This window comes from Trichosurus vulpecula, chromosome 7 (assembly GCF_011100635.1).
Source record: "Trichosurus vulpecula isolate mTriVul1 chromosome 7, mTriVul1.pri, whole genome shotgun sequence".
Taxonomy (NCBI): domain Eukaryota; kingdom Metazoa; phylum Chordata; class Mammalia; order Diprotodontia; family Phalangeridae; genus Trichosurus; species Trichosurus vulpecula.
In genome coordinates this window covers 17,434,877-17,462,493 of record NC_050579.1, presented here as the reverse complement: position 1 = coordinate 17,462,493, position 27,617 = coordinate 17,434,877, and the positions used below count along the sequence as shown (strand labels likewise).

Genomic DNA, 27,617 nt, shown 5'->3' with positions numbered 1-27,617 from the left:
CTATCTGCCACATCACTGCCCAAGTAAGCTTCTTAATTCAGCACCAGCTTGAAGTCACTGCCATGCAAAAACATTCATAAATCCCCATTACAAGCAATAAAGTTTAAACTGGTATTGGTGTTCCAGGCAAACAGTAAGAATTTAATAAGTGTCTACTACATACAGGTTGCTTGGCTGGGCTCTGGGGGTACAGAGACAGAATGAAATTCTGCCCCTCCCATCAAGGAGGTAAAATTCTGCTGAATGATAGAATCTGGGAAGGTCAGTGAAATCTACCTTCCTGATGTTTTCCCACCCCTCCCCTTCCTTTAGTTAGGCCATTCTCTTTTCTTCTTTGCTTATCTGAATCATCCCTATCCTAGAAGGCTCAGTTCATACTCTTATAAGACCACAGATCTGGAAGTGGAAGGCACCCCAGAGGCCATTAGGTCAAACCCTTCATTTTTCAGAAGAGGAAACTGAATCTCAGAGGAAATCCCCATGATTCTCAGAGGTGGGATTTGAATCCAGGTCCTAGGGTCCTGCGGCCAATGGTTTTCTCTCTTCTATAGATAAGGAAATTGAAGCCCTTGCGTGGAGTCTCAAGGCAAACAGTGCAGTCCAGTGGCTTTTAGACATTTTAGGCCTCAGTTTCCTTGTCTACAGAAAAAGGAGGACAATAACCAACTCCATCTAACTTAGAGACTTTTTGAAGATGAGATAATCACATCAAAGATGATGGCAGACTGATTTTACAATGTTTTACTGGGAAGTGTTTTTAAAAGTTTAAAATGTTAGACGAATATGAGATATTATTGTCATTTTCATCCTCAGAATTTTCTTTTGGGAAAGCCTGAGGATGGTGGAAGTGAGGGCCTATCCTCAAAGTAACAGAAAGCTGTTCTTCAGTGCCCTTTTTCAGAGGCATGCTGCTGATAATGTTTTATTTGGGGGCATATATAAGCCTTGTAATTCAGAGTTTCCCCCTTTACCTTTCTCTCCTCCCACCTTCCCTCCAACAAGCAAACACATGGCTCCGTTTAGGGGCCATTTTGGTTCACACTAGCCAATGTGGGATGATAAAATGCAGCTGTGTCATTTAAAACTCTCCATTTCAATCCCTGGTCTTGGGCCAAGTCATTTCATCACTATGACAGCCTCTGGACTCACAAGCAAACCTCAGGGAAGATGGCCTTGACCTCATGATTTCTCTGGAATCACAGGATCCTATGTTTGGGGTCCTTCTAACTTCATTTTTTCCTCCTCCCCTGCCCCAGTGATGGAGCCTCGATTTGGAGAGCTGCCCATTTCATTGTCCCACGAGGCAAAGTCTGCTTTCATCTTGGCATGCTCAAGACGCGTACTTCTCTTTCTTCCTCCAACTCATAAATAGAGAATGGAAACTCTGTGAGGGCCAGGACTCTTCTTGATTTTGTCTTTGTATCCCCAGGGCCTGGCAGAGAGTAAGACCAGAATCAGAAAGGCATGAATTCAAATTCTAACTCGGACTTTTACTAGCTGGGTGGGCAAAGCCACTTCACCTTCATGTTCCACTTCCTTATTTTTTAAAGTGGAGAGAATAAAAGCATCTACTTCTTATCCTCGTGATTAAAGAGTGCTGAAATCCCCAAAGCACTATGTATGTGTTAGTTGTTGTTGCTGGTATTATTTTTATCAGAACTGGGTTGAAATTCTGGCACTAGTAGCATGACCAGGAGTGCACTGCTCAGCTCATCTGAAAAATAAGGATTATAATCTCCAACACTGTAAGTGTATCAGTCCCTTCCACTTTCTGAGCACTTCCTCTGTTTGGAGCCCTAGGCTGGCTGAGTGGGGAGGACGAGAGAGAAATGCCACAGCTGGCCAGTGTCCTCAAGTAGACCCCCCCACCCTTCTCTCTCTAGGCTTGTTCATTCATTCCACAGGCAGTGGTCCAAGGCCACAGTAAGAGCTGTGAAAGGTCCCCTTTGTAGTTGCATGGCAGTCTTGTTCACATGAAGGTGTTCTGGGGAGTCACAGTCTCTGTCTGTGGCTGGCCGGAGCTGGTGAGGAGCAGGAGGGAGGGCCAGGCTGGCTGGCTTTGGGTCTGTGTGGTTCAGGTGCCACAGATGACCCACTCTTTCTTTTCCTTTTCCAAAAGCCCATTGATTTGAGCACGTTGGGTCTGTTTGTGGAATAGATGGGTTTGGGTGATTGTTTTTCCCTCTTGGGATGATTTAAGTGGAGAAAAGAGAGGAGAGAAGGGTCATTCTTGTTGATGAATAGAGCTTCACTCAGACTTCTTCCTTGATGTGTGGATGGCACAGAGTCAATCACTTGATAAATGACTGTTGGGAAAGGACAGAGAAAAATTCGTTTTATTGGATTACTCTCTTGATTTAGCTGTGACTGCAATAACAGAGCACTTTTGCTCCAAGATAGCTGCTAAGACGTAGGGGCTGGGACATGATTCTATGGACCAGCATCAATAATCAGGGGCTGGCCTTGAAGTCAGTAAGGTCTGGGTTCAAATCCTGCTTCGATGCTTACTACCCCTGTGTCCCTGGGCAAGTCACTTCATTTCTGTGAACCTCAGTCTCCCTATCTGTAAAATGAGGAGGTTGGATTTAATGGCCTTAGAAGTCCACTACAGCTAGCTCTAAAGCTAAGACCCTAGGACCCCTGTGTGGAAGAGAATTCACTCAATCAGGGGACTTCAGCCTGGCATCCATGAACTTAAAAGATAGATGATGGGGTGATAGACGGATAGATAGATAGATGGATGGATGGATAGATGGATAGATGGGGTGATAGATGGATAGATAGAGTGATGGATAGATGGATAGATAGATAGGGTGATAGATAGATTTCAATATAGATGGATTTCAGTATAATTTGTTTCCTTTGTAATCCTGTCCATTTTATTTTCTGCATTTAAAAGCATTATTCTGAGAAAGGGTCTCCATCTTTGCCAGACTGCCAGAGAGGTCCAGGACACAATACTTGCAGAGGGTGTGTGTTTGTACTAGGAAACCTCATGAACTCATTGGAGAATGGCAGAGTTGGGAAGGGGCTTCTTCTCTTCTGGTGGGAAGCTGTGAGAGAATCCCCTCTCTAAGATCCCTTGTGAGTGATCCTCCAGCTTCCATGTGAGGAACAGCAGCCCCTACTCCCCTCACTCCCCCCTGAGCAGCTCTAATGGTTGGGAGTTTTCCCTCATTCCTGCCTTCTCCCTTGGGCCAAGCAGATCCAACCCAAGCCCTCTGCCTCAATGGCAGCCCCTTGAGTCTTTGAAATCTGTCATCATCCCATCTCCATAGTGAGGAGATCTTCTCTAGGTTAGATGTCCCTGTTGTTGGGGATGGCTTGAGGTTAGAGCAGAATTATACAAACTGTGGAAAGTTTTGAAGACTATGCTGATATTTCAGTCAGAAACGTATGCAGTAATTAAGCATGAAACATGCTGACTCCAGAGTCAGAGGGCTCGGGTTCAAACCCTGCTTCCGATGCTCACTGTCTGTGTGACCTTGGACAGGTCATTTCCACTCTCTGGGCCTTAGCTTCAGTAGCTGTAGAGGAGGAGGTTGGACTAGCGGCTTTTGAGGTCCCTTCCAGCTTCAGTTCGATGGTCTTGCGATTCTGTGCATTAGTAATACAACAAAGGAAAACCACCAAGCATGTCTCTGTGTGTGCTCATTTCCTCCACTGGAACGTCAGGTCCTAGTGAGCTGGGACTGTCTCCTTCCTGGTGCATGTGTCCCCGGCACCCAGCTTCATGCCTGACAAGGAGCAATCAGTCACCTTGGGAATATCTGTTGTTTGATTGATTAATGTGGCATCTGCCCTAATTCACAGCACCCTCCAAAGTAGAATGTCAGTTGTCTGCCAAGGGTGATAGGAAAGTGCCTGAAGTCTGGGCCTGGGTCAGTCTCTTTTCCTCTCAGGTGCCCTCAGTTTGTTCAGCAGGATATCTTCTTTTTTCTTTGTCTTTCTCATTTAAAGAATAAGGGGAGGCTGTTCCAAGAGGACAAGGTCAGCCCCCATTAGAAGTAAGCACAAGTCTCCAGGGCTTGAGGCATCCTGCCCCCTTCCTCCTCAGTGCCCGGCTCCTATAGTGCCTCCTCCAAAGGCTGCCCTGACCCTGCCAGCCCAATGGGGCCTTTCCCTTCCCGGCACACCTTGGTCAGCTTTCTTATGCTGCCCCCCAAGTTGTCCCTGTTCTCTTCCCTCTCAAATGACCTGGAGTTTATCAGCCCCTCCGCCAGAACAGATGCTCTTTGGGGAAGGAAGGGGTAGGCTGTTCTCACCTTGGTCTTTGCACCTCTCTCTCCACCCTGCCCCCATCTCCTGCCCAGGCCCAGCACAGAGCCTTCTACACACCAAGGGCTTAATAAATGTTTGTTGAATTGGATTGAGTAGAAATAAAAATAAACCAAAATGTGAGCCAGGCAATGGCTGTTACTTTTTTATTTAATTTTTTTTACCTTCAGAATCTCTCATTATTTTGAAATAGGTTTTATTAATGCCTTTTGTTATTCAGTCAGTCAACAAATATTGATTGAGCTCCTCCCACTCTATCCCATCACTATGCTAGTGAGTCAACAAGCTTTTATTAAGCTAAACATCTCCTATGCTCCATTGTGCCTGGGCTGGAAATCCAAAGACGGAAATGACACAGTCCTGCTCTCAGGGCTAGGGGTGCTTACCATCTTATTGGGAGAGGGCCTAGAGAGGACAAGTCGCCACTTAAACTCCACTTCCTCATGTGTAAAGTGGGGATAATAACAGCACCCACGTAAATAGGCGTAACAGTGCTGTGCCCGTGTGAAAGTGCTGTTACTGGGGCTCCCCTGCCATCTTCTTGTGTGCTGTCTCTGGGTCTTGGCTTTGGCGCCAGTGTTTTCCTTTAGCTTAGGGGTATTTCCTACCCCAAGGCTGCTAGGAACAACATTTATGGATCCCGTTAATTTATTCAAAAGCCCTGGTGTTTTCTGTGGCCAGAGTGGTTTGGGAAGCCATGGTGCAGAACTGTCTGCCAATTGCCTCAGTGTAAACTGAAGGGATGGAGATGCTGAGTAATGGCAGGATTAGTGTCAGGTGTGGTCAGTCAGAGGCTGTGGAGGAGCTGGGAGGGAGGGGGTGTTGAGCAGAGTTTAGCGAGAGCTGAAGCTGTGGATTGGCAGAGGAGGGAAGGGCAGGGCTGGGGTGGGACCCAATGGGGTAGCCAGCTAGCCATGTGACAAGGACATTGGCTTGGCCTTTATAGTACAGCCAGTCATGGACCCAACTTTTCATTAGTTTGTTTTGCTTTTTGAAAACATGGCACAGAGTTGATGTATATTCCATGTGAACAGAAAGGAAATGACTCCCACCACCTCCCACCACACACACCTCTAAAAACAAGTGGGCAGCACAGCGTGGGGGAGATGCCTGGAGCCAGCTGCCTCCCACCTCAGGTCCAGAGGGAGGCCCTTGGCATGATGCATCCCTGGCTCCAGAGACACCTCCAAGCTCCTTCCATTCCTAGCCCGGCTTCCAGCTGCTGACCCACATGACAGGGCCACCTGATGAGCCGGTACCAGCCAGGCAGTCAGTGGTAGTTATCACCACCTGCATCTTACCTCTGCAATTAGATTGTGAATTCCTAAAGAGAGAGAGCTGGTAAGATTGAGTCCTAGTCATCTTGATAACCCATTCTCTGTACTGGAGCCAGAAACGTACAGAATGTCAACCAAAGATCAAAGAAGAGCAAATGAGGATATTGATAAGAGAGGAGAGAGAATAAGCATCTGGATAGAAGAGCCCATGCAGGCCAGACAGATGCACCAACTATGTACCGGCACCTAACGAGTCACTGGAGACACACAGACCAAAAGAAAGTCTCTGAGCTCCAGTGGCTTAGAGGGACGGGGGGTGGGAAGAACTTAGAATTTAGTCACAGAGCCCAAGGTTTTAATGCTCCTCTCAATCTAGTGGGACTTTTTCAGCCATGTCATCTCTCTGACCTCAGTTTCTACATCTGTAAAATGAGAGGATTGGCCCAGATGGCCTGAGGCCCCTCCAGCTCTCAGGCTAGGATCCTGTGACCTTCTGACTGTGCCTGGTGGGACTTGCTGTGCAGTGGGGGCAGCGGGGCGTCGGCCCCTGGCCTCTCTGCCCAGTGGGGGCAGCGGGGCGTCGGCCCCTGGCCTGTCTGCAGGGGCCAGGACTCGTGGGGCTGGGCTAGTATCTTTGTCTTCTACCTCTGCCATCATCCAGCTGTGAAAGTCCCTGCTTTGGCACCATGATAGGACGGATGAAGGCATGACCGTTCATTCATTTAACAAATCTCCTTAACACCCATTGTGCGCCCAATCCAGTGTTGGGTGCTGTGAGGCTAAGTACACACTAAAAGGAGGCATGGTTCCTATGACAGTCCCAATTCAAGACAGTCCATGATTAAGTAGAAACCTTAAGGGCTGCCACAAGCCAGAGAAGAAAGGTCTCTGTGGCTTAGTGTAATCAGGGCCGACTTCTTGAAGAAGGAGAAATTTGAACATTGAGAATGCCCCGAAATCTTTTTCTGGTTCTCACTCCAACATAAAAACAAACAAAAAGGACAGAGAGGGAGAGAAGCCACATGTAAGGTGACACTTTTTATGCCTAAACTCAGCTGGAAGCACATTTGGGTATAGGCTCACAAGTCTGTTTTTTTTAAGAGTTAATACTGGAAATGCTGGCAAGGTGGCCAATGACAGCGCTGTGGTGATGAAGCAGCAAACCAGAGAAGCCTGAAGGTGACCTTCAGAATGCCCAGAAGCTATTTTTAGACCAACTGGCTCCAATCTGGGCTCTCACAGGCATCTTCTGAATAATTAGGGACTTTCTGAGACTGTAGACCAAAATCTTGCCTGTCTATTCTGTTGGGGATGGTTTTGGAAGCTTCAGGCAAGTCCCTCCATCGAGTTTGTGCACTCACATGCGTACACACATTGATTTGCGTAGCTGACATCCACAAATTCTTAAAATACATCCATGGGCAAAGATCTTCCCTAAGTTGACTTCCCTTGCATCTGTGGTCCAGAAACACAGGAAATGCTCTCTGGAGGGAAAGAGTGTGTGTGTGTGTGTGTGTGTGTGTGTGTGTGTGTGTGTGCGCGCGCGCACATGTACACTTGGGACAGAGGAAACATGACTAATTTTTTTAATTAAAGTCATTGTCAGCCTATAAAAGAATGTCATCTAAGCTGCTAAAAAAAGTCTTTTCAAATTCAGCAAGTTGTTTGCTTGGGCAGGTGGCACAGTGGATTCCAAGCTAGACTGTGTTTCACCTTTTGGCTCAGAATCTTTGCACATACCTCATATCCCAGTTAAGATCCATCGTGTATATGGAACCTATAAAACCTACAGCTTGTTTTAACAGCCAATTCCCTTTCTCACTGGCCAAGTCCTATGGGCATGTGCCAGAGCAAACCGGATAGAGACTTTGAGAAAAGTTTCCAGAAATAGGCTCCTGATGAAGAACCAATGATGTTTGCATATCCCTTTGATCTGACCTCTCTACCCCGTCCCCCTCTCCCTGAGGATCTTGGATTTCTTGTTGCCTTTCAGTTATTGTGGAACCCACTTTGTGCAGTTACTGAAGTCACACATAAACAGACTGAGAAGGTCAGTGATTATTGGAGCACATGTATACAGCCCACTATCGTGCAGTAGAAAGAGTCGTCCTGGTGAATATCAGGCCACTGGACCCAGATGGTTCTGGAGGAGAAGGTGAGGCTGATGACCTTGCACTGCCCTCCCTCACTCAAAGTCAATTGCGAGTCATGTCATCATTTCCCTGATGTCATGGTCCTCTTCAAGAACAAAGGACAAACACAACAGTTGAAAGAGCAGCACTTCCAGAAGCAGAAGCTCGGATTCAAATCCTCCCTTAGAGACTCTGTGATGACTGTGGTGAATCACTGAACCTCCATGGGCTGCTCTACTCATCTGTAAACATTAGGGGTTGGACTAGATATCTCTTCCATTCCTCTCTCTATAATCCTTATGTTTTTTAGAGGTAGTGGGCTCCCATCATTTGAGGTTTTCAGACAAGGATGGGTATATTATACAGAGAATTCTTTACCAAGGATGGGCTGAAGTGAATGCCTCTGAGGTCCTTCCTCATCCTTGGCCTGTGGTTCTACATATTTAGGGCAGAATATTCTGTTGGTGTCAATGCCTCGGTGAATATCACCCTATTTCCCCCTACTTTCTTCCTGGGGAAACCAATCTGCTTCCTTATCCAAAGTGAAATTGAACTTAATGAGCTTCATGTGAGCTTCCATATTGGAACCCCAACACGGTACAGGCAAAAGGGAGGGAGAGATGGTTCCATCCTTCAAGGCTTTGTGGCAATTCCCTTCCAGTGCAGATGATAACCTCTGTCACTTGGTGGCCAACTTTCTGGTGACTAACGTCTTTAACTGGGCAAGTCCTTGGATGATGTACACATATCTACTGAGACCCAACAGCCTCTACCCAAAGGCTCTCCAGCTTGGTGGGACCTACTGAAGTTTGTACTTCCACTGGCCCTGCCTTCAAGGACCCATCCTCATCGCATGCCACAATGTGGTGCCAGAAATAGCACCTCAGTGGCGGGCATGAAGAGCAACTGCGATAATTTATTGTTTGTCTGATTTGTGCTTGAGGAAGTCACTATAAAATTATTTCCACTCAACTGAGAAAAATCCAATATAAACTTATTTTTCTTTCAAGAAAGTTGGTCTACTGTGCGCATATGGTTCAGAGCCTGTTTTGGGGGGAGGAGGTGGGGCCAGGCAATCAGGGTTAAGTGACTTGCACAGTTTCACACAGCTAATGTGTCAAGTGTCTGAGGCCAGATTTGAACTCAGGTCCCCCTGACTCTGGGGCCAGTACCCTACCCACTGTGCCACCTAGCTACCGCTCAATGCCTGTTGTTGAAGGACTCATGAACAGGAGGGGCATGCAACTTACTTTGCTATTCTTGGATTATAGTGATTCAAGGCATGTGTACAAAACAACAGCCCCAAGCAGACCTTGGTGTGAGATCTTCCAGCCCTTGGAATAAGAACCTCACTGCTTCAAAGAGCGCTCTAGTCTTGCGCCCTAGAGCTGTGCGGAGCCCTCTGCCACTTAGTGCTTGCTTAACCTATCACCCTCTGAGCCTCAGTCTCTCTCTCTCTATAAGATGGGCATCATACTGCTGTATACTGCTTACCTCCCAAGGTGTAGTGAAGGAAAGGTTGTGTCTGCCTCAGTGCGCTGTGTCAGTTTGAGCCATTATTATTCGTCACTGCCCTGGCATCCTCATCTTCCATTGTTCAGCGTTCAGAAAAATCCTTCACTTCACAGAATTGCAGTCGTTGTTGTCTGGTCGATAAAGGCTGCGCAGGGGGCCTTCTTTGGTCATCCGTGGTGCCAGGTTATGTCGTAAGGAAGTCAGCGAAGTGAAGGGCCGTGTCCGGGGCTTAGATTGTTTGTGTCCTAGAATATACTGGGGCCGGGGGAGACTACGGTATCCCTAAGGCCGGGATAGACAACAGTCTTCCCCCATCCCTGGGGAGTGACGGCACAAGTGAGTATCCACCATTTGACCTCTTGATCTGTTTGGATGACTGGAACTGGAACACTTGTGACCTGGTCCACTGAAGGATGTTTCAGCTAGGAAGAAGAGACGGGAAAAAATTGGAGTGGGGGCTTAAGAGCTGACTAAGGACTAGGCGTTTTCCTGGTGATCTCCATCACTCACACAAGGGAAGCACCAGAATGTGGACACACCAGGGGCCATAGATTTCTTTTTATAGCTAAGTAATTAATTATCTTTTGAAAATAGAGAACCATCAGGTGAGGGGGGCACAAAGTTAGCTGGAACAAGGGGGTACAAATTAAGGAGAATGATAAATGCTGGGACAGTCAGTGAGGTCTGGCGGCCAAGTGGGTAGCATGGAATATTCTAAGAAAGGTAATATATTAACAGTAATTGTTAATGGCAACCAGAGCAAGAGTTTTCCATTGTTCTGCTTAGAGGCAACAAAGTTTCCCACTGAAAAGAAAATTCTCAGTCCTTGTTTCAACAATCCAGCTAGCAACTTCTGTGGGGGTGCAAGATCCACCCACAGCCAGCACCCGGAAAGCTGCCAACAGCACAGGTTCTTTTGATCTGCTTAACTAAGGAAAGCAAGGTGAAGGGGTTGACAAGCTTACTTTAATCCAGCATACAGACAGCATTCACTTAGTTCAGGTGAAAAATCCAGCACCCTGAACTTCAGAACAAAATACAAACAAATTACAAACATCAACAGACAGACCTTGTCTGATTCAAATCCCAATTCATAGGTACCAGAGTTAACAAAGTCTCAGCATCTGGGTTTACAAGCTGGAGGGCTCCTTAGCTACAGCTGCCCGGAGTCTCCTCATCAACACCATCTCGAGAGCCCTTAAACAAATTACAAACAGACAGACCCAATACAATTCATAGTTACCAGCGTCTAGGTTCAGCCCGGGAGCTCAGAACAAGGGCTGGCCCAGTCACTCGTGCCACCACTGCTGTGAGTAAGAGAGCTCCAAAGAACAGACAGCCAACCCCTGTTTTTTTTATCTTTTTCAGTGTCAGGGGTGAGTCACACATGCGACTCACCCACCTGACCTAGAATCCTCACAAAGAGGCAGACTTAAACCCATGTGGTCTAAAAGCCTCTGCTGTCCCAGACATGTAAACTAGGCCCTCCCTGGAGTTAGCCCCACCTTGGGCCCCACCTTAGTGGCCAATCCACACCCACTAAGGTTTTACACCTAATAGGGGTTTGGGCCTCGGGCTTAACACCTAGTAAGGCTCACTGAATTACTCAAAGAAAACAAAGGCCATTTTGCTTACCAATACAGTCCTTCAGAGCCAGAAGTGTTTATTAGGGTTAAGTGACCTGCACAGGTGACTTCGCTATAAAATACCAAATGCTTGCTAGAAGCCCAACAAAGTAAGACAGCCTAGAGCCCTGGTCCCACAGAGGGGATGCTGTCCAGGAGATTTAGGCAATCCTGCTCAACATTCCTAAGTTTCCTGTGGAATTTATCTCAGCCCTTTTTTGGATTTGAGGATGACCATGCACCATGACTTTGGGAAGAATTGGGTAATGCTTTCTGGACTCAGAACCCAAAGGCCTGCTCGTTAGCTCCAAACCCGACTCTGTTGTTCAGTCATTTTCAGTTATATCTGACTCTTCATGGCTTCATTTGGGGTTTTCTTGGCAAAGATACAAGAGTGGTTTGCCATTTCCTTCTCCAGCTCATTTGACAGATGAGGAAAGAGGCAAACAGGGTTAATTGACTTGCCCAGGGTCACATGGCTAGTAAGTGTCTAAGGCTGAATTTGAACTCATGAAGGTGTATCTTCCTGACTTTAGGCCTGGCACTCTATCCACCATATTACTTAGCTGCCCAACAGCCACAAAACATCACATTGGGCTGACCCTGAGGCCTGTTCCTAGAGCACATAATTGTTATCCCCACATCTTGTCTTTCCAATTCTCTTATGAGCTTTCTGGGGGCAGAGACTCTATCTACTATGTGTATTCTGCTCCCCCGGCTCCGCTCAATGTTAATAAGTGCTTTGAGAATGAAGGCATAAACCAAATAAGGATCTTTCTCCATATGCTCTCCTCCACCATAAGGGAAGGCTGGAGTGGATGGCAGAGACTGGGGATGATTATTCAGCTTATGCTCCACAGGAAACATGATCCTGAGGTCAAGTACCTGGTGTACTTCCTCTCCATCAAGTTCTCAGCCATCTCTCTAAGAGACCCAGCCCTGGCCTCGGAGGGTATTTCTTTTATGCCGTCCAGATTTCTGCCTCTCTCCACCTTGGAGATGTCAGTGAGCATACACAGATCTGTTGTATTATCTGTTCTTGATTCAGAGCCAGTTTGGGTTCTTGGCTCCCAGGGAAGGTGGGCTATAAGAATCTGGCTGCCTCTAACCAAAGAACAAATATAGATGGTGCCTTCTGGAAAGAGAGGGACTATCTGAACATCATTCCAAAAAGACAGAACCAAGTACCACTTTTCAGCCATCCTTACATTGTAATTGGAGAGATCAAGATGGGACCATTCATTCACTCCTTGAGTCTTTCCTGAGTACCTACTGTGTGTCCAAGCAGGTGCTGGGAGTTGTGGAGTCTTCCCTGAGCACCTACTGTGTGTCCAAGCAGGTGCTGGGTGTTGTGGAGCTAAGTGTAGACTAAAAGGAAACATAGCCACTGCTCTCCTTTTAGATTCACAGGCATAGAATATTTGTCACACTGCAAGGTAGGTCATGATTAGTTCCAGACCATAAGAACTACCGTATCCCACAGAAGGGGAAATCCTTGTGGTCTGGCAGGAGGGAAAACTTTATGGAGAAGGCAGGGCTTGAGCTGGACCCTTACAAATGGCTAAGACTTGGCCAGGTAGAAGGATGAGCAAGGCCTTTCCTGCTGATAGATTTGGAAAGAGGCAGGAATGAACAAGACTGCTAAAAGCCTTTCCAAATTAAAAAAATCAGTCATTCATGGGCATTTATTAAACATTATGTGCCAGGTTTCTGCTAGGCACTGGGAAATCCAAAGAGAAAAGCAAAACAGCCATGCATGCCCTCAAGGAGCTAATATTCTATGGACAAAAAAATATTTGTTACAGCATGTAAGTAAATATGAAATAAAATATGAAGTAACTATAAAGTAATTTGAGGGAACATCAGCAGTGAGGGAGATTAGGAAAGGCCTCACAGAATGTAGTGGACAGCTAGGCGGTACCACAGTGGATAGAGTGCTGGGTGTGGAGTCAGGAAGATTCATCTTCTGAATTCAAATCCAGCCTCAGACACTTAGCTGTTTGACCCTGGGCAATAACTATTTGCCTCTGCCTCAGTTTCCTTATCTACCTTATCCTTATCTGTAAAATAAGCTGGATTTAAGAAATGATGAGCACGGTGCTCTTAGAAAAACACGAAAAAAATTTCATGAACTGACGCAGAGTGAAATGAACAGAACCGGGAGAGCATTGTACACAGTAACAGCAACATTGTGCAGTTGGCAACTTTGAAAGACTTAGCTATCCTCAGCAATACAATGATTCAAGACAATTCTGTAGGGCTTATGATGACAAGTGCTGTCTTTCTCCAGAGAAAGAACTGGTAGAGCCGGAATGCAATTCAAAGATACTTTTTCTTTACTTTCTTGATTTTCCTTGGGTTTTTTTGTCTGTGTTTTCTTTCATAGAATGACTTATACGGAAATGTGTTTTGCATGACCATATATGTTTAACCTGGGTCAAATTGCTTGCCTTCTCAATGTGGGGGAAGGGGAGAGAGGGAAAGAATTTGGAGCTCAAAAATTGAAAAAAAAAAGAATGTTAAAATTGTTTTTACATATAATTGGGAAAAAATAAAATATTAAATAATATAAAAATAAATAAAATGAACTGGAGAAGGAAATGGCAAACCACGCCAATGTCTTTGCCAAGAAAACCCCAAATGGGGTCATGAAGAGTCGGAAATGACTGAACAACAACAACCAAGAATGTAGAACTTAAGCTGAGCTTTGAAGGAAATTAGGTCTTCTAAGGTGTTGGCCAGGAGGGGATGCATTAAGTGTGCTTGTCATCAGAAATAACTTTCTGATGATCATGGTATGAAGCTCTGCCACACCTTACCAGGAAGGCTATGAAATCATTTCCTCTGGAGATTTTAAAGAAAATAGCTTGAGTACAGCTCTGCTTCCCAGTGGCAAAGGGACAGACTTGCTGACCTCTTATGCTCTCTTCAAGCCCAGATATTTCATTGTGCTATTACTTGTGGAAGAAATCTGAAACTGAAAGGTTTGGAAGTCATTTTCCCCAAAAATGGCACACTATATCTCTAACTCGTGAGAATAATACGTGAATTAATCTTCGTTCACCACCTTTTTTCTGGTGGGACTGAAGGTACCTTGATCACCAAACCATCCTAGAGGTATGGCCAAGTAGTCCTGGCAGTGCTTCTGCCCCATTGTATAGATTTGGGAATCCAAGGAATGGATGCCCAAGCTGAGGAGGGAGATAGAAAGAAGCCCCTACTTGCCCTTCACGTCATATGACTGAGAAAACTTATTGACTGACTGAGTCATATGACTGAGAAAAGTACATCCCATGGTATAGAAAGAACTGGTGAATGTGATCACTGGGCCACTGTCATTGATCTTTGGAAGACTCAAGAATGGAAGGAGGCATCTAGGTGGCACAGTGGATAGAGACTGGTCCTGAAGCAAGAAGACTTGAATTCAAATCAAACCTCAGGCACACTTAACCTCTGTGTTCAGAGAGGAACCAGAATAGTGAAGGGTTTCAAGATGATGTCATCGGAGGATCTCTTGAAGAGGTTGAGGACATTTAGAGAAGAGGAGGGGGAGAGGAAAGCTGTTTTCAAGTATTTGTAGATATTTGACATGGAAGGTGACACTCCAGAAGGCCCAAGGAGTAATGAGGGTTTATGTAAAGAAACCCTTTCTGTCAATCAGAGACCCTCAGAGCATGAATAGGCTGCCTCCAGAGGTACTGGATTGTCTCTCACAAAGGTTTTTAGGCGCAGATTGCATGCCATTTAGTAAACATGCTGTAGGCAGGATTCCTGCTTATGTATGGTTTGGACTAGATGGCCTCAGAGGTCCCATAATTTTGTAGCAAGAGATGCCAATAGTAAGGATGGGCTGGGGAGAAAGAAGGTAGATATCTGAGTCTGCGGAGGGGTGAGCAGGTGGAGCCTTATGCCTAAGTGGGCATAGTCACCTGTTTGGGGTGATTTAAGGAAGGTCCCCAACCCCCAAATCACTGAACTCCATGGCTGTCTGTGATGCCTGAGGTTTACCTTAAATGCATATTCCTTTTGGGTCCTTATTATTTTTAAAAATTCAAGTAGGGCATGATTTGCAGCTGAAAGGTCTTTAGGACTCATCTAGGTTAGCCTCTTCATTTTACTGTTAAGGAGACTGAAGGCCCAAAATGGGGAAGGGCTTTGCTTGAGTTCACACACACCTAAGGATCAGAGACAATTTCTGAGTCCAAATCCAGCACTTGGTTTTCTGTATTCCCTTTGGAAAGGTATATTCCTAGGAAGAGTAACACATGCCACTAATTCCACTAATGATATTAATTTATCAGCTCTTTTTCCTCCTCGATGGGAAAGACTTACAATGAGAAGACTGGTCACCTAGGGAGGGGGGCTACTGAAAGGAGAGGAAGTAGGGAGCAGGGTGCCCAAGAAAGACTCCCCCAATGGAACACATGCGAAGAGGTCTTGGTTATTGTTCAACTGTTCAACCTCTGCCACATACTAGCTCGCTCTCTCTCTCTCTCTCTCTCTCTCTGTGCATATGTGTGTGTATGTATTAGACAAGTTATTTAACCAGCTTTGTCTCCAATTTCTGAATCTGCAAAATGAAAGAGGAGGCACCTAGTTACCCTTAATGAATTAAAGTCACCTGTTCCAGGTGGATCACATCTGTGGCCTCTAAAAGATCTGCTGGCTATAACTGAGCTGCCAGTGGCATTTGAAAGATCATGGATATTGGCATTGGCATTGCAGAATAGGGGTCGGGGAGGAGTGGAACAGATGTCTTAATTTTCAAAAACAGGAACAGAAGAGAATCTGAAAAGTATAGGCCAGTGAACTTGACTTTGATTCCTGGGAAATGTCTAGGACAGATCATTGAAGAAATGATCAGTGACCATCTAGAAGAGGAAACAGAGATTACAAAGAGTTGGCAAGAATAGATCTTGCCAGACTCAACTGACCTCCCTTTGTGATAAGGTTACAAGATGAGGGGAATGCTATAAATACAGTTTACATAGATATCATGAATGAATAACAAATAAAGAAGTTTAAAGGATCTATTAAATGCTTACTAATGTGCCAAGCAGTGTGTTAGGTGTTGGGTTTACAAACAGAAAAATGAGACAGTCCCTGCTCTCAAAGAGCTCTCATTTTTTTTGAGGTCTTAATGATTTGCTTACATTTAATTTTTATTTTATTTTTTTCTCATTTATATGTAAACAAATAATTTTAACATCCATTTTAAAAAATTTTGAGTTCCAAATTCTCCCTCCCTCCCCATCCCCTCCTTGCGAAGGCAAGTAATTTGCCATGATTATACATGTGTAGTCGTACAAAATATTTCATATTAGCCATTACAAAAGAAAATGCAGACAAAAAAATCCCAAGAATAATAAAGTTTTTTTTTAAAGTATGTTTCTATCTGTATTCTGACATGATCTGTCTTTTCTCTGGAGGTAGATAATATTTTTCATCATAAGTCTTTCAGATTTGTCTTGGATCGTTGCATTACTGAGAATAGCTAAGTCATTCACAGCTGATCGCCATCTAATATTGGTGTTACAGTGTACGATATTCTCCTGGTTCTTTCTGCTCACTTCACTTTGCATCAGTTCATATAAGTCTTTCCTGGATTTTCTGAGCATCCTGCTCATCATTTCTTATAGAACAGTAGTATTCCATCACAAGGATACACCACGCTGAGAGGGCTGGGGTAGTACCTCAGACTTGTTTAAACTCGCATTTCTCTAGTCAATAGTGATTGATATATTTTTCACATGACTATTGATAGCTTTGATTTCTTCTTCTGAAACTGCCTGTTCATGTCCTTTGACCACTTGTGGGGGAATGATGTGTAGTCTTACAATTTGACTCAGTTTTCTATATAGTTGAGAAATGATACCTTTATCATAGAAACTTCTGTTTCTTTATCAGAGAAACCCCCAGTTTCCTGCTTCCCTTCTAATATGGAAGACAGACCCTAAAGGGGAGAACAGGGAGCAGGAAGTGCAAGTGACAAAGAGGCCAGTAACCAGCCCCCGTTTTTTCGTAGAAGCGAGACTGTGATGGTGACTATTGTGCTTCATCTTGTAGGGAAATGCATTTAGCACAAATGGAAGACTGCTAACCAGCCTCTTGCTTGTACTCTCCCCCTCAAACAAGGGCCCAGAATTTCATGTTGTTTTTCAGTGCCTGCTTAGATGTTTTCTCCAGTTAAAGAGCTTTCATTTTAGGAGGATGGCCTTTATTTGGGCGTCTCTGTCTGGACTGATTTAGGAAATAATCCAAACATTACCATCAAAAGCATGACTGCCATCCCCCCGTACTGTCAGCTCCATGGTGATCCTGGAGACCTGTGTTGCTCATCGTTTTTCTTGTTTCGTTACTGAACAATTGTGGATATCTTCGTGGCCTCCTTGGATGGACACAGGGCTGTATGTTTATATAGAGAATTATTGGGTAGGGTCCAAGAGGTCATGACCTGGCTTTCTCTGGCACTAACAGGGAGTTATGGGTGGGCAAAGTGAACCATTGCCTTGGGCGAAGCATTCTCTGAGTCTATGTAAAGGGGACCCAGCAGCCTTGAAGATTTCTTCTATCCCTAGATTGAAGATCCTATGGCCTCATCGATTACTAAGCCACTTAGGAGACGCTTCCTTCCACGCTTCCTCTGTGGGCCTGCCTCTTGAAGTGACGTGTGTGCCAAAGGAATGGGATGGGGGCAGATTGCACATCTATCGAGCCTTGCTTCATGACCCGCCTGCACTTTCCTGGACATGTTTCTCAGGTGATACCCCTTCTCCTGCACGGTTCCTCATTTGTAAAGCTGTTCATGCATACTGTGTCCTGTTCCATTGCTCTTTGAGGAATTCTCAGCCTCAGTTCTTCAGGCTGTAGTATTTCATGATTCACATACACCATCCCTGGAAGAGTCCTGGTGTGGAATGATGGGCCTTGGTTTCAGTGAAAAGCTGGGGCTCATTAAAAGCATTGTGCCATTTCCCAAAGGCATTCAGGCAGCCCTCCTCCTGTTTGACGTGGGGCTGGCTCCCTGGCCATCGAGGTGGCCGTCCAGAATGTCTGCATGGGTGAACCCTGCTACTCTTTGTCAGTCTAGCTGCAAATCACAGACTTGTTTTCTCTGGGTGCACGTGGCAGCAGTTAGGAGTAGAAATCACGCAGAGAGAGATGTAGTATAAGGAAAAACTTCCTGACAGCTAACTGTCTGGCATGAAATGGACTGCTCTGGGATTCAGGAAATCTCCCTCCCAAGGAAAAGGTTTCCAAATGGACACTTGAAGGGTCACTTGTAGAATGGATTTCTGTTTAAGAACAGGTTAGACCGGATAATAAATCAATATATGTTTTAAGCACCTGTTTGAGGCCGCTGTATGTGTGTATATGCATGTATACGTGTACAATCTATGTAATCTATATCTATGTGCTGTTTCTGTTGTTTTTGAGTGTGTGTTTAGGGCTATTTGAGGCAGCTAGGTGGTGCAGCCACACACAGTGCTGGGCTTGGAGTCAGGAAGACCTGAGTTCAAATCCAGTCTCAGATACTTAATAGCTGCGTGACCTTGGGCAAGTCACTTAGCCTCCGTCTGTAAAAGAGGACTAATAGTAGTGCCTCCCTTGCCAGGTAGGTTGTGAGACTCCGAAGTGCCTAGCATAGTGCCTGCCACATAGTGGGTGCTTCATAAATGCTTGTTTCCTTCCTTTTTGTGTCTTCTTTACTGTGTGACCTGGGGTTTGGGGAACCAGACCTATGATTTCATTAGGGGAACTTCCAGATGAGGAAATTCCCTCAACAAATACAGACTGCAGATGCTTTACAGCATATAGTCTTCTAGGGTTGGCTAGGGAACTTAGAGCTTAAGTGACTTGCCCAGGGTCACACAGCTAGAATGTGTCAGAGACTGGACTTTGTGATGCCACAGCCAGCGCTCAATCCCTTCTTCTAAGCTGCCCATCACGGGAAGCTGTTACATCTTAGAAAGTAATCTCCCCAAAAGTGCCAAGATAAGATTTCTATACCCCGCTGTAAAGTGGGCACAGACAGTCCCCGGAAAGCAGCACACGGGCTCTTCCCTGTCCCCCCAAATGCCAGAATTTTAATTCCCACCATCTTCCTGTGTGGACTACACTTGAATCCAGCCCCTTCTCCAGCACTGGTTTCCCTACACGTGCAGCTCAGTGTGAAAAAGGTGCCCGTCCTCCTAATGAAGAGACTCTGGACAAACAAACGTCTCCTAGAGAAGCGGTGTTTTTGTAACTGAGGCTGTTGCATCCTTCCATTAAGGGGTAGACAGTCAAAGCTCAATGCCTCCAGCCCATGCTATTTGATGGAGGAGGGAGCCATGCAAGCCCCTCAGGGAGCAGAGGTGAAGGGGAGGTCAGAAGCATTGAGGCACAGGCAGAACGAGGAGAATTAGAGAGAAAGATCAGAGCAAAGAGTCACCCAAAACAGAGGTCAGCAAAATTGTGAATGCCTGGTTAGAAGGGAGCAATAAACAGAGAGGAATAGATCTGGGAAGGTCCAGAGCCAATGATGTACAGGGTGAAAAAAGCCAGAGGAGCTAATTGGGGCAGATGAGTTCAGATTTGCCAAAGAAGCTCCCACCCACGTGTGCTCTGGGCAGTGTCTCCCTAAAGATTTCCCCTCCTGCTCCACAGAGGGGCCAACCTGTCCGAAGCTAGAATCTGCACCCGGAGGGACCTGATTTTCTCCTCCATTGGGCCTCTAGGCTTTTCTGTAGAGCACCAATTAACTGTATAGTCATGAGAAAAAGCCCCCAGGAAAAGGAAGGCATACAGGCTGGAGCTCCCCTTCTGATGTTTGAACCCCCTTTTTAAGCACGTACGTGTGTGCTCTTGGGGTCCAAGACCCAATCAACACTGTCAAGAAGCACTTCTTAGCTCAGCCTGGTTTTGCCACCTACTGAGAAGGATCCCATTATCCCGAAGGGTGGTAAGGACATCGCTAAAATTTCTTAAAACAAAGTCAACTTGAATTCACTTTAATTCAAAACAATAGCTCTGATGAAAACCCATTTGAACTGAGGCCTGGTTCAAATTCCTTCTCCTCTGGGATGGCTCCCCAGTTAGTGATGAGCTTTCCCACAACCCCACCCCAGCCTTCCCGTGGTATGTGATCTGACTCTCTCTGGTGCGATCATCTTGGACCATCTTGTGTTATTGTTAGTTGTGTGTCCTGGCTCCCTTTCTGGACCTGGAAGTCCTCGATGAGAGGGACCAGGTCTTGTCCTTCATCCGACTCTGCTTTCCCCTTGATAGTGGCACGATCCCACGCTCATGTTTGTTGCACTAGGATTGATGCTGATGGAGATGTGAAGACTAAGGCATAGGGGGAGACTTTGAGAAGGAACATCTGGGATGCCAGGACAGGTGGACACCAGTAGTGTGTCAGGGCTAAGAAGGTTGAAACTCTGGTGATGATAGGGAGCCTCTGAGAACTTTGGGAGAGACCAGACCCTGGGCAATGAATTTAGTAGAGAAAGTCAGAGGCCGAAAATAAAATAAAACTGAAGAAGAAGGAGGAAGAGGAGGAGAAAGTGAAGGAGGAGGAGAAGAAGAAAGAGAAGAAGAAAGAGGAGGAGGAGAAGAGGAAGAAGGAGGAGGAGGAAGAAGAGAAGAAGAGAAAGAAAGACAAATCAATTAATCAGTTATTTATAAAGTCCTCACTAAGTTCCAGACACTGTGCTGGGCATTGGGTATGCCAAGACAAACGTGGAGCAGGCTTTGCCCTCCAAGAGCCACCCTTTTCTCGGGTCACAAGTGCTGCCTTCGCCTGCTTTGCCACCGCACAGTCCTGTGCTTCTACTGTCTTGTGCTCTCGGGTAGACAATGAGTCTCCCCAAACAGACGACCCAGGTTCCAAGCCCACCTCAAGTGATTGCTACTTGTGTGACCATCAGCGAGGCCTTTCACCTCTCTGGTCTCCGTTTCCTCATCAGTCAAATGAGACGTTTGGACCAGGCAGCCCCTGAGGACTCCAAAGCCATCATGATAATGATGATAATAGCTAACATTTCTACAGTGCTTACCACGCAGCAGCCACTGCACTCATTCGATCCTCCAAACAACCCTGTAGTGCAGGCGATGTTATGTCCCATTGTACAGATGAGGAAACCGAGGCGAACAGCTCTGCCAGTCCTGTGCTCTTCTCAGCACAGTGCCTGGCACATAGGGAGTTCTTAGGAAATGTTCGTTGACTTGTTGAGACTCTGAAAGCTGGGGATCTGTCTGTTTTCTCCCCTTCACAACAGAGAGTTGCGCAGGGCCAGAGAGGGCTTAGTGACTCCATGGGCCCCTTCCACATTGACTGATCTAAGGGTGAAGCTGTAGGGCTAGAAGGAGGGGGAGAACAGAGAGGAGAGACTTTGGAGAATCAGAAGTGGAGAGAAACAGCCTCAAAGGGGGCTTAGAGGGCTGCCTGAGGGGGCGGCTGGGGCTCAAGGAAGGCTTCCTGCTGAAAATAGGGATGATTCAGTCCACACCCCTCTCTCAGTAGGCCTCAAACTCAGGTCTCGGAGGACCAGCAGTAGATAAGGAAGAGGCCAAAACTGGACCCCCTCTGACTCCCAACCAGGAGGCCCTTCCGCCTGACCTGCTTACAGCTCTCTCTCCCTGCTTCTGTTGGCACCAGAAACCTGATCAGAGTCAGTAGGAGTCATGCCGAAATGTCGCCAGGCAGAGCTTGGCCCTGGACCTGGCCCAAGGTGCTGACCGCAGAACTTGGCCCTGGGCTGATTACATTTTTTCTTTCTGATTCTGCTTTCTGGACCAGCTCTGACATTTCTCTGTCTCGATTTTCATTCTGTTTTGAAGCCTTGTTTATGAGTATAACGAGTTTCATGCAGATGATAAAGTCTTGCTAACAGATGAGCTCCTTAATACCCTAGCAACGAAATGAAGGAAGCAGGGAACTAGGCACAAGCCCTGCTATGCTGCCCTATCAGTGCTGGAGTGAAAGGAGGAAAGTTAAGAGATGCTTCTCAGAACAACTGTTGTTTTATCCAGGGAGACAGGGAATGGATGGGGAACTTGGAACCTTGAGGCCACATGGGGATTGGAGACAGTCAAAGGGCCACACTTGAGGAACTTGAGGGCCATGTGTGGATTGGATTCAGTCAAAAGGCAGCACTTGAGGACCTAGTGGGCCACGTGTGGTCTCAAGGCCTCAGGTTTCCCAGCCCCAGGTTGTCTCCTAATGTCATTTGCTGATATTTTTAAGACAATGATGAGACAGTGAGGTACAGTGGGAAAAATCATCCCAATGAACCCCTTACTTCATGATGTACTTACTAGGAAGTTGATGCTCAAGACAAGAAGAACAGAACAGGTACACACAGAAGAGTCTGGGCTGCAGGTGGCACCATTTTGAAAGTCTTGATGAGCCAGTTTTCAAGATGTCTGGGGAACGGGGGAAGATTGTCTGAAATGGGGCTGGGGGAGAATCATATTTTATTTTATTACCAGTAAAAGGCAACCAAGAAGGCATTAGTAACTGACCTATATGCCTATTTTCTCATCCATATAAATCATTATGAGAATGACCTAAACATATATGCAAGGCATCCTTGATGAAAATGTGAGAGGCGTGCTAGTCATTTAAGGAGATTGAGGTTGTCAGATGGACAGCCTGAGTGCTACACTGGAGATTGTAACAATAGGAAGAAGACCTTCTGGCATGTTGTTTAGAGCCCATAGAAAATTTGTGAGAGGCTGTGGACAAGAGTTGGGCAGGATGAGAAGGCATGGATGGGTGGTCATCTGCAGCCCAGAGGGTTTTAAGTATGAAGGAATGCTTCATATTTGAAGCTGGAGCAAGCAGCTAAGAACTGAGAGACTCAGCTGTATTCCAAATAAGCCTTGGGCTCATCATACCTCTCCCATCCTGTACTTATTAAGTGGTTTTTGAACAGTGATGCACTTCACAAGTATCTCCACCTGGTTTCACCACAAATCCAGCCTGTTGAACCTTTTGGGATCCTGCCTTTGTCACCAAAGTATTAGTAGTTATTCCTTCTTGTCTTATATTATCTGCAAGTTTGCTTGGTATGCCATAGATGCCTGCAGGACAAGGACCAGTCGCTGTGGCACATTCAGAGGACTTCCAGGCTGGCTCACTCATTGTAACTGCTCTTTGTGCCTAGTTCCAGATACATCCACCTCGCTGTCCTGGCCATCATCCAACTCACTCCTCTCCATTCCCCCCCCCAGGAAATGCCACGAGAGATGATCGCCTGAAATCCTACTTTACTGTGTCTCCGGCGTCCCCCAATCTACATTTCTCTCGTCCCAAAAGGAGGTGGGATTAGTCTGGCATGAGTTGTTTTTGGTAACTGTACTCTGGTTTTTAATTATTACTGTGTCATCCCGTGCAGCACATTCCAAGATTCCCTTCTTGGCTCCAACAAACCCTTGGCATGCCCTCAGGGTCATCCAGAAGCAGGAAGGGCACCCCTGAGCATGCTCCATGAGGTGGACTTGATGATCAGAGGCTCACAGGCTTTAGAGTCCAAGCCCTTCATTTTACAGATAAGGAGACCTAGAGAAGGTGGTCCCACAGTAGCAATTACAATAACCCATTCTTTTGATCAATGGGAAGTTTCTAGAACACACGATTAGAAGTGAGATTCTCAGCTCCTCCTCCTTCCTTCTGGACCAGTTGCCACTTTCCCATCCTATGGCACCTCTTCCACTCTCTGCGGTGCCTCAGAGACCCCTGAGCATAGCTCAGTGATCACACCTGCTGGTTCGTTCCTCACCCCCTCAGGGTCTCTAGCATGTTTCACCCTTCTGGGAAGGAGGAGGAGGAGGTCAGATATTTTCTTATTCTCTTCTCACTTATATTTGGTTTCATTTCCCAGTGAATCATTTTCTTCCCTCTTTCCCAGACTAAACATTATCCCTCTTAAGAGGAAATAGCAGAATAAAGTTGAAGCTGCCTCAGCCAACAGTAGCACTTATGGGGTGGGGGAGGGCACCAACTCCTGTCACCAGGAAGGGACCACGGTCATCATTTTGACAGGCCTCAAACAATGAACATGTATTTTGGAAGAACCTGCTGTGGACAAAGCAGTGGACTTGGTGCTGGGAGACTGAGCAGGCACAAAGAAGGATATAGGGCAGTCCGTGACCATTTAGCACAGGAATCAGCACTTGACCAAGAGAAAGACAAGGAGCCAAAGATGGACCAGTATGGGGGTATTCTAAGGAGGGAGGAACATCCAGGTCAGCTAGAGTGGGCCAGGGAGGCTTTCCACAGAAGGACAAGGTTGAGCGTGGCATCTAAGAGCAAGCACGTAATTCGGATCTGCCGACCCCCTGTGGAGAGGTGGCCTTTGCCCATCTTTTAGGTGCATGGTAATGAATGGGAAGTGGAGGGGGGCAAGAGCCTCAAAGATTAATAGCCCTGCTTGTTATTTTGCTGTCACTCAGGGGTGGGGGACCCGCAGCCTCGAGGCCACATGTGGCCCTCTAGGTTCTCAAGTGTGGCCCTTTGATGGAAATTTGTATTCGGTCAAAGGGCCACACTTGAGGACCTAGAGGGCCACATGTGACCTTGAGGCCGCAGGTTCCCCCGCCCTGCTCTCACTTCTCAAAAGGAACCTTGTGCTACCCTTGTTGCCTGGACTAGGGTCCCTCAGGAATACCAGAGCCAACCCCACTTCCCCAACATTGCCTCGGGTCCCTGAAGATCTAATGAGCAGGTCCACAAATATGGCCCTACCTGCCCCTTCTCCTTCAGGGGGCTGATGTGTGGATATAGTTGGTGATGAAGGTAAACAGGTCTCGTATACTCTTTAGCATTCTACACACAGAGTGCTAGCATTATTATAAACAGACACCACACAGGGCAGAAGTCATTAATTTAGGCAATGTCACAGAATGTTTGCTTTGTTTTTGACCATCCCTGAAGCCCTGGCTCGCTGTTTGACATTAAACAGGCCCCAGGAGAAACAGGGAGGTTGCTGGCTTACTTGGGGTGCCAGAGACCACCTTGGTGGCAGGATGTGGTTTCTGGCAGGAGACGATGTGCCTGAGAGTGAGGGAGCAGACAGGCTCAGCTCTCGAGATGCTGCCCCACCCCTCCTCCATCCATCCCCCTGCAGGATGGCCCAGGGCAGGATTGGCAGGGATGAGAAAGGGGAGCTGAGCAGGGAGGGCTATGCTGTCATGGCAGAGCTGAGGAGAGGTGGCAGCAAGCCCTTGGGTCTGCCCCTCTCCATGACACACACTTAATGAGTTATAACCAGAAACAGTGCTTGGTACACAGTAAAGGCTTAATAAATGCTCGTTGACTGAAAGAATGGAAAGAAAAAGATTCAAGAAATGTTTGCCAGTGAAGTGTATCCTGTTTTAAATTAGGAACTGCCTCATAATTTATTCAGATAGATTTTGCAAGTGAATTCACAGTAGTCAAGGAAGCGGAGGAAGACCCGAGTTCAAATCTGGACTCAGCCACTTACTAGCTATGTGGCCCTGGGCAAGTCACTGTTGGCCTCAGTTTCCTCATCCATCAAATGAACTGGAGAAAGAAATGGCAAACAACTCCTGGCTTCTGCCAAGAAAACCCCAAATCGGGTCCTGGAGCATTGGACGGGACTGAGACAACCGCCCCTCGAGGAAGTCTTCCTGCACGGAGTGGTGAGTTGGCCCCGCGGCGCCTCTCATGGATGACCTATGCCACCTGCTTCGCCGTCCCCAAAGACCCAGTGCTGCATTTGGCGAGCCCCCAACAAGGGGCTATGTTCAGACTCTTTTAAAGTAACATCACTGGCATGTTCACTTGTGCTGGCACAAAAACCACAGGCACAACTGCACCACGTAGATAGGAACACTTGGTAGGAGTCCAGGGTGTCTGTGAGTTTGCATTCCTGAGAACTTTACCACCGGGGCAAATCCATCAGTGCCCTGGTGAGTGTGGAGCAGAGTGTGCTGGGAAATGTCTCTGGCAGAAAAAAAAGTGTGCCCAGAAGAGTTTTAGGTGTGATCCGAGTCATCAACGCTTTCTTCTTCACATTTTTAAGTGTAGACCATCAACAAAACAACATACCAAGCTCGGGGTTTTTTTGTTTGTCAGTTTCCAGCGTGCAGATACTCATGGTGAAAATTTAACCATCAGCTCTCAAAATCTGGTTTGGGCTGGCTCCAGCGCACCCCCCTGGAGCCAAGGAATCTGAGGGTGGGAGATGCTGGCTGTGCCCAGAGGTCTCCTTCCTGGCTTGTGCATGAATATCCATTCTGCTTCTCTCTTTCAGAATGCATGAATTGCACCCGGTTGAACGACATGAGTGAGAGGCTGTCTGCACTGGAAGTCAAGGTCAGCACCAAGCCTGCTTGTGGGGGGTGGGGGGAGGAGGAGGAGGAGGAAGGGGGGGGCGGCTGGCCACCATGTTCCCAATTCCACTTCCCATTAGGCACAGAGTGGATGGTGTACAGGCAGCAGAGAAAACGCGCTTGGCTTGGGGATTCAAAGTGAATACCCCCACCCCAATCTCTGGCCCATTCTAGGACAGAAACTGGACTGAAGAACAGGCATTTCTGATCCAGAGTCTGCACACTGCTTCTAGTGTTTGTACAAAGTCATGAAGTCAACAGCACTGGGCCATGGGCAACTCTTCCACTTTCCCTCTTGTGCCCCTTCTTCAAGGCTAGAGGCCTCCACGTATGCACTCACATACATGCATACTCTACACACACACACACACACACACACACACACCACACACACACCAATCATAGAGGTTAACCCATTACACCAGGCTCCCTTCATTTCTTTTCTTGACTAGGTTAATAGATTGGAAGATCAGGGAACGGGCATAGGCATGGCATCCCTGGACTTCAGCAAGACCTCTAGCATGGTCTCATGCTGTCCTTTGGATGAGGTGGAGCGAGATGGGCTGAACAACAGGACAGTTCAGTGGGTTCAGAATTTTCCAAAAGAGGAGATCCAAAGGGCCCTGATGACTGGTTTGATGGCATTGTAGGGGAAGGTCTCTGTGGAGGATTCTCAGGCTCTGTCCTTGGTCCTGTTCCCGTGTGACTGATGACTTGCAGAGATAGACCACTGTTACAACTTGGCAACAACACAGCTGGGAATCACACACTGGATGACAGCCTCAAGACCCAAGCATTCTGGGCAGTCTAGACCAATGGACTGAAGCTAACAGGAAAAATTTAGTAGGATAAATGTAGAGTCATTCACCTAGGTTCAAAAATATCGTCAAGACAAAAGAGGGAAGCCTAGCTCAACAATGGCTCCTGTGAAAAGAATCTGAGAGTATTAGACCCATAAGCCCCAGAAGAGCCCAAAGCCACCATGACCCCTGGCCTGCCCCCTTCCCCCACAAAGGAGGGGTTGGCCCTCTGGGTTCTGCCTCGACCTGGGTGCACACTTGAACATTAGGAACGATTTGACAAAATGGACAAAGTCCAAGGATCCAAGCAACCAGAACTGTGAAGAAATGTGACATCTATAAAACACCTACTATATACAAGGTGCAGCTAGGTGGCACAGTGGATAGAGCACCAGGCCTGGAGTCAGGAAGATCTGAGCTCTAATCCGGCCTCAGACACCTACTTAGCTGTGTGACCATGGTCAAGTCACTTAACCCCTATTTGCTTCAGTTCCTTGTCTGTAAAATGGGGACGCACTGGAGAAGGAAATGGCGAGACCCTCTAGTATCTTTGCCAAGAAAATCCCCTGGCCAGAGCCCCCGGGGTCACTTAGAGCTGGCCATGACTGAACAACAACAACATTCGAGGCGCTGTGCTAGGCGCTGGGG

The 27,617-nt window shown here is 46.7% G+C and overlaps 1 protein-coding gene across 3 annotated transcripts in view; it reads left to right on the top strand.

Moving 5' to 3' along the window:
- Positions 1-27,617, top strand: part of COL26A1 (collagen type XXVI alpha 1 chain) — a 252,085-nt gene that overhangs the window by 195,093 nt on the left and 29,375 nt on the right. For all 3 annotated transcript variants that reach the window (XM_036765717.1, XM_036765718.1, XM_036765719.1), the window contains one exon: positions 26,091-26,152. In XM_036765717.1, the coding sequence (XP_036621612.1) occupies positions 26,091-26,152 (62 nt within the window). The remainder of the gene's footprint in view (positions 1-26,090; positions 26,153-27,617) is intronic.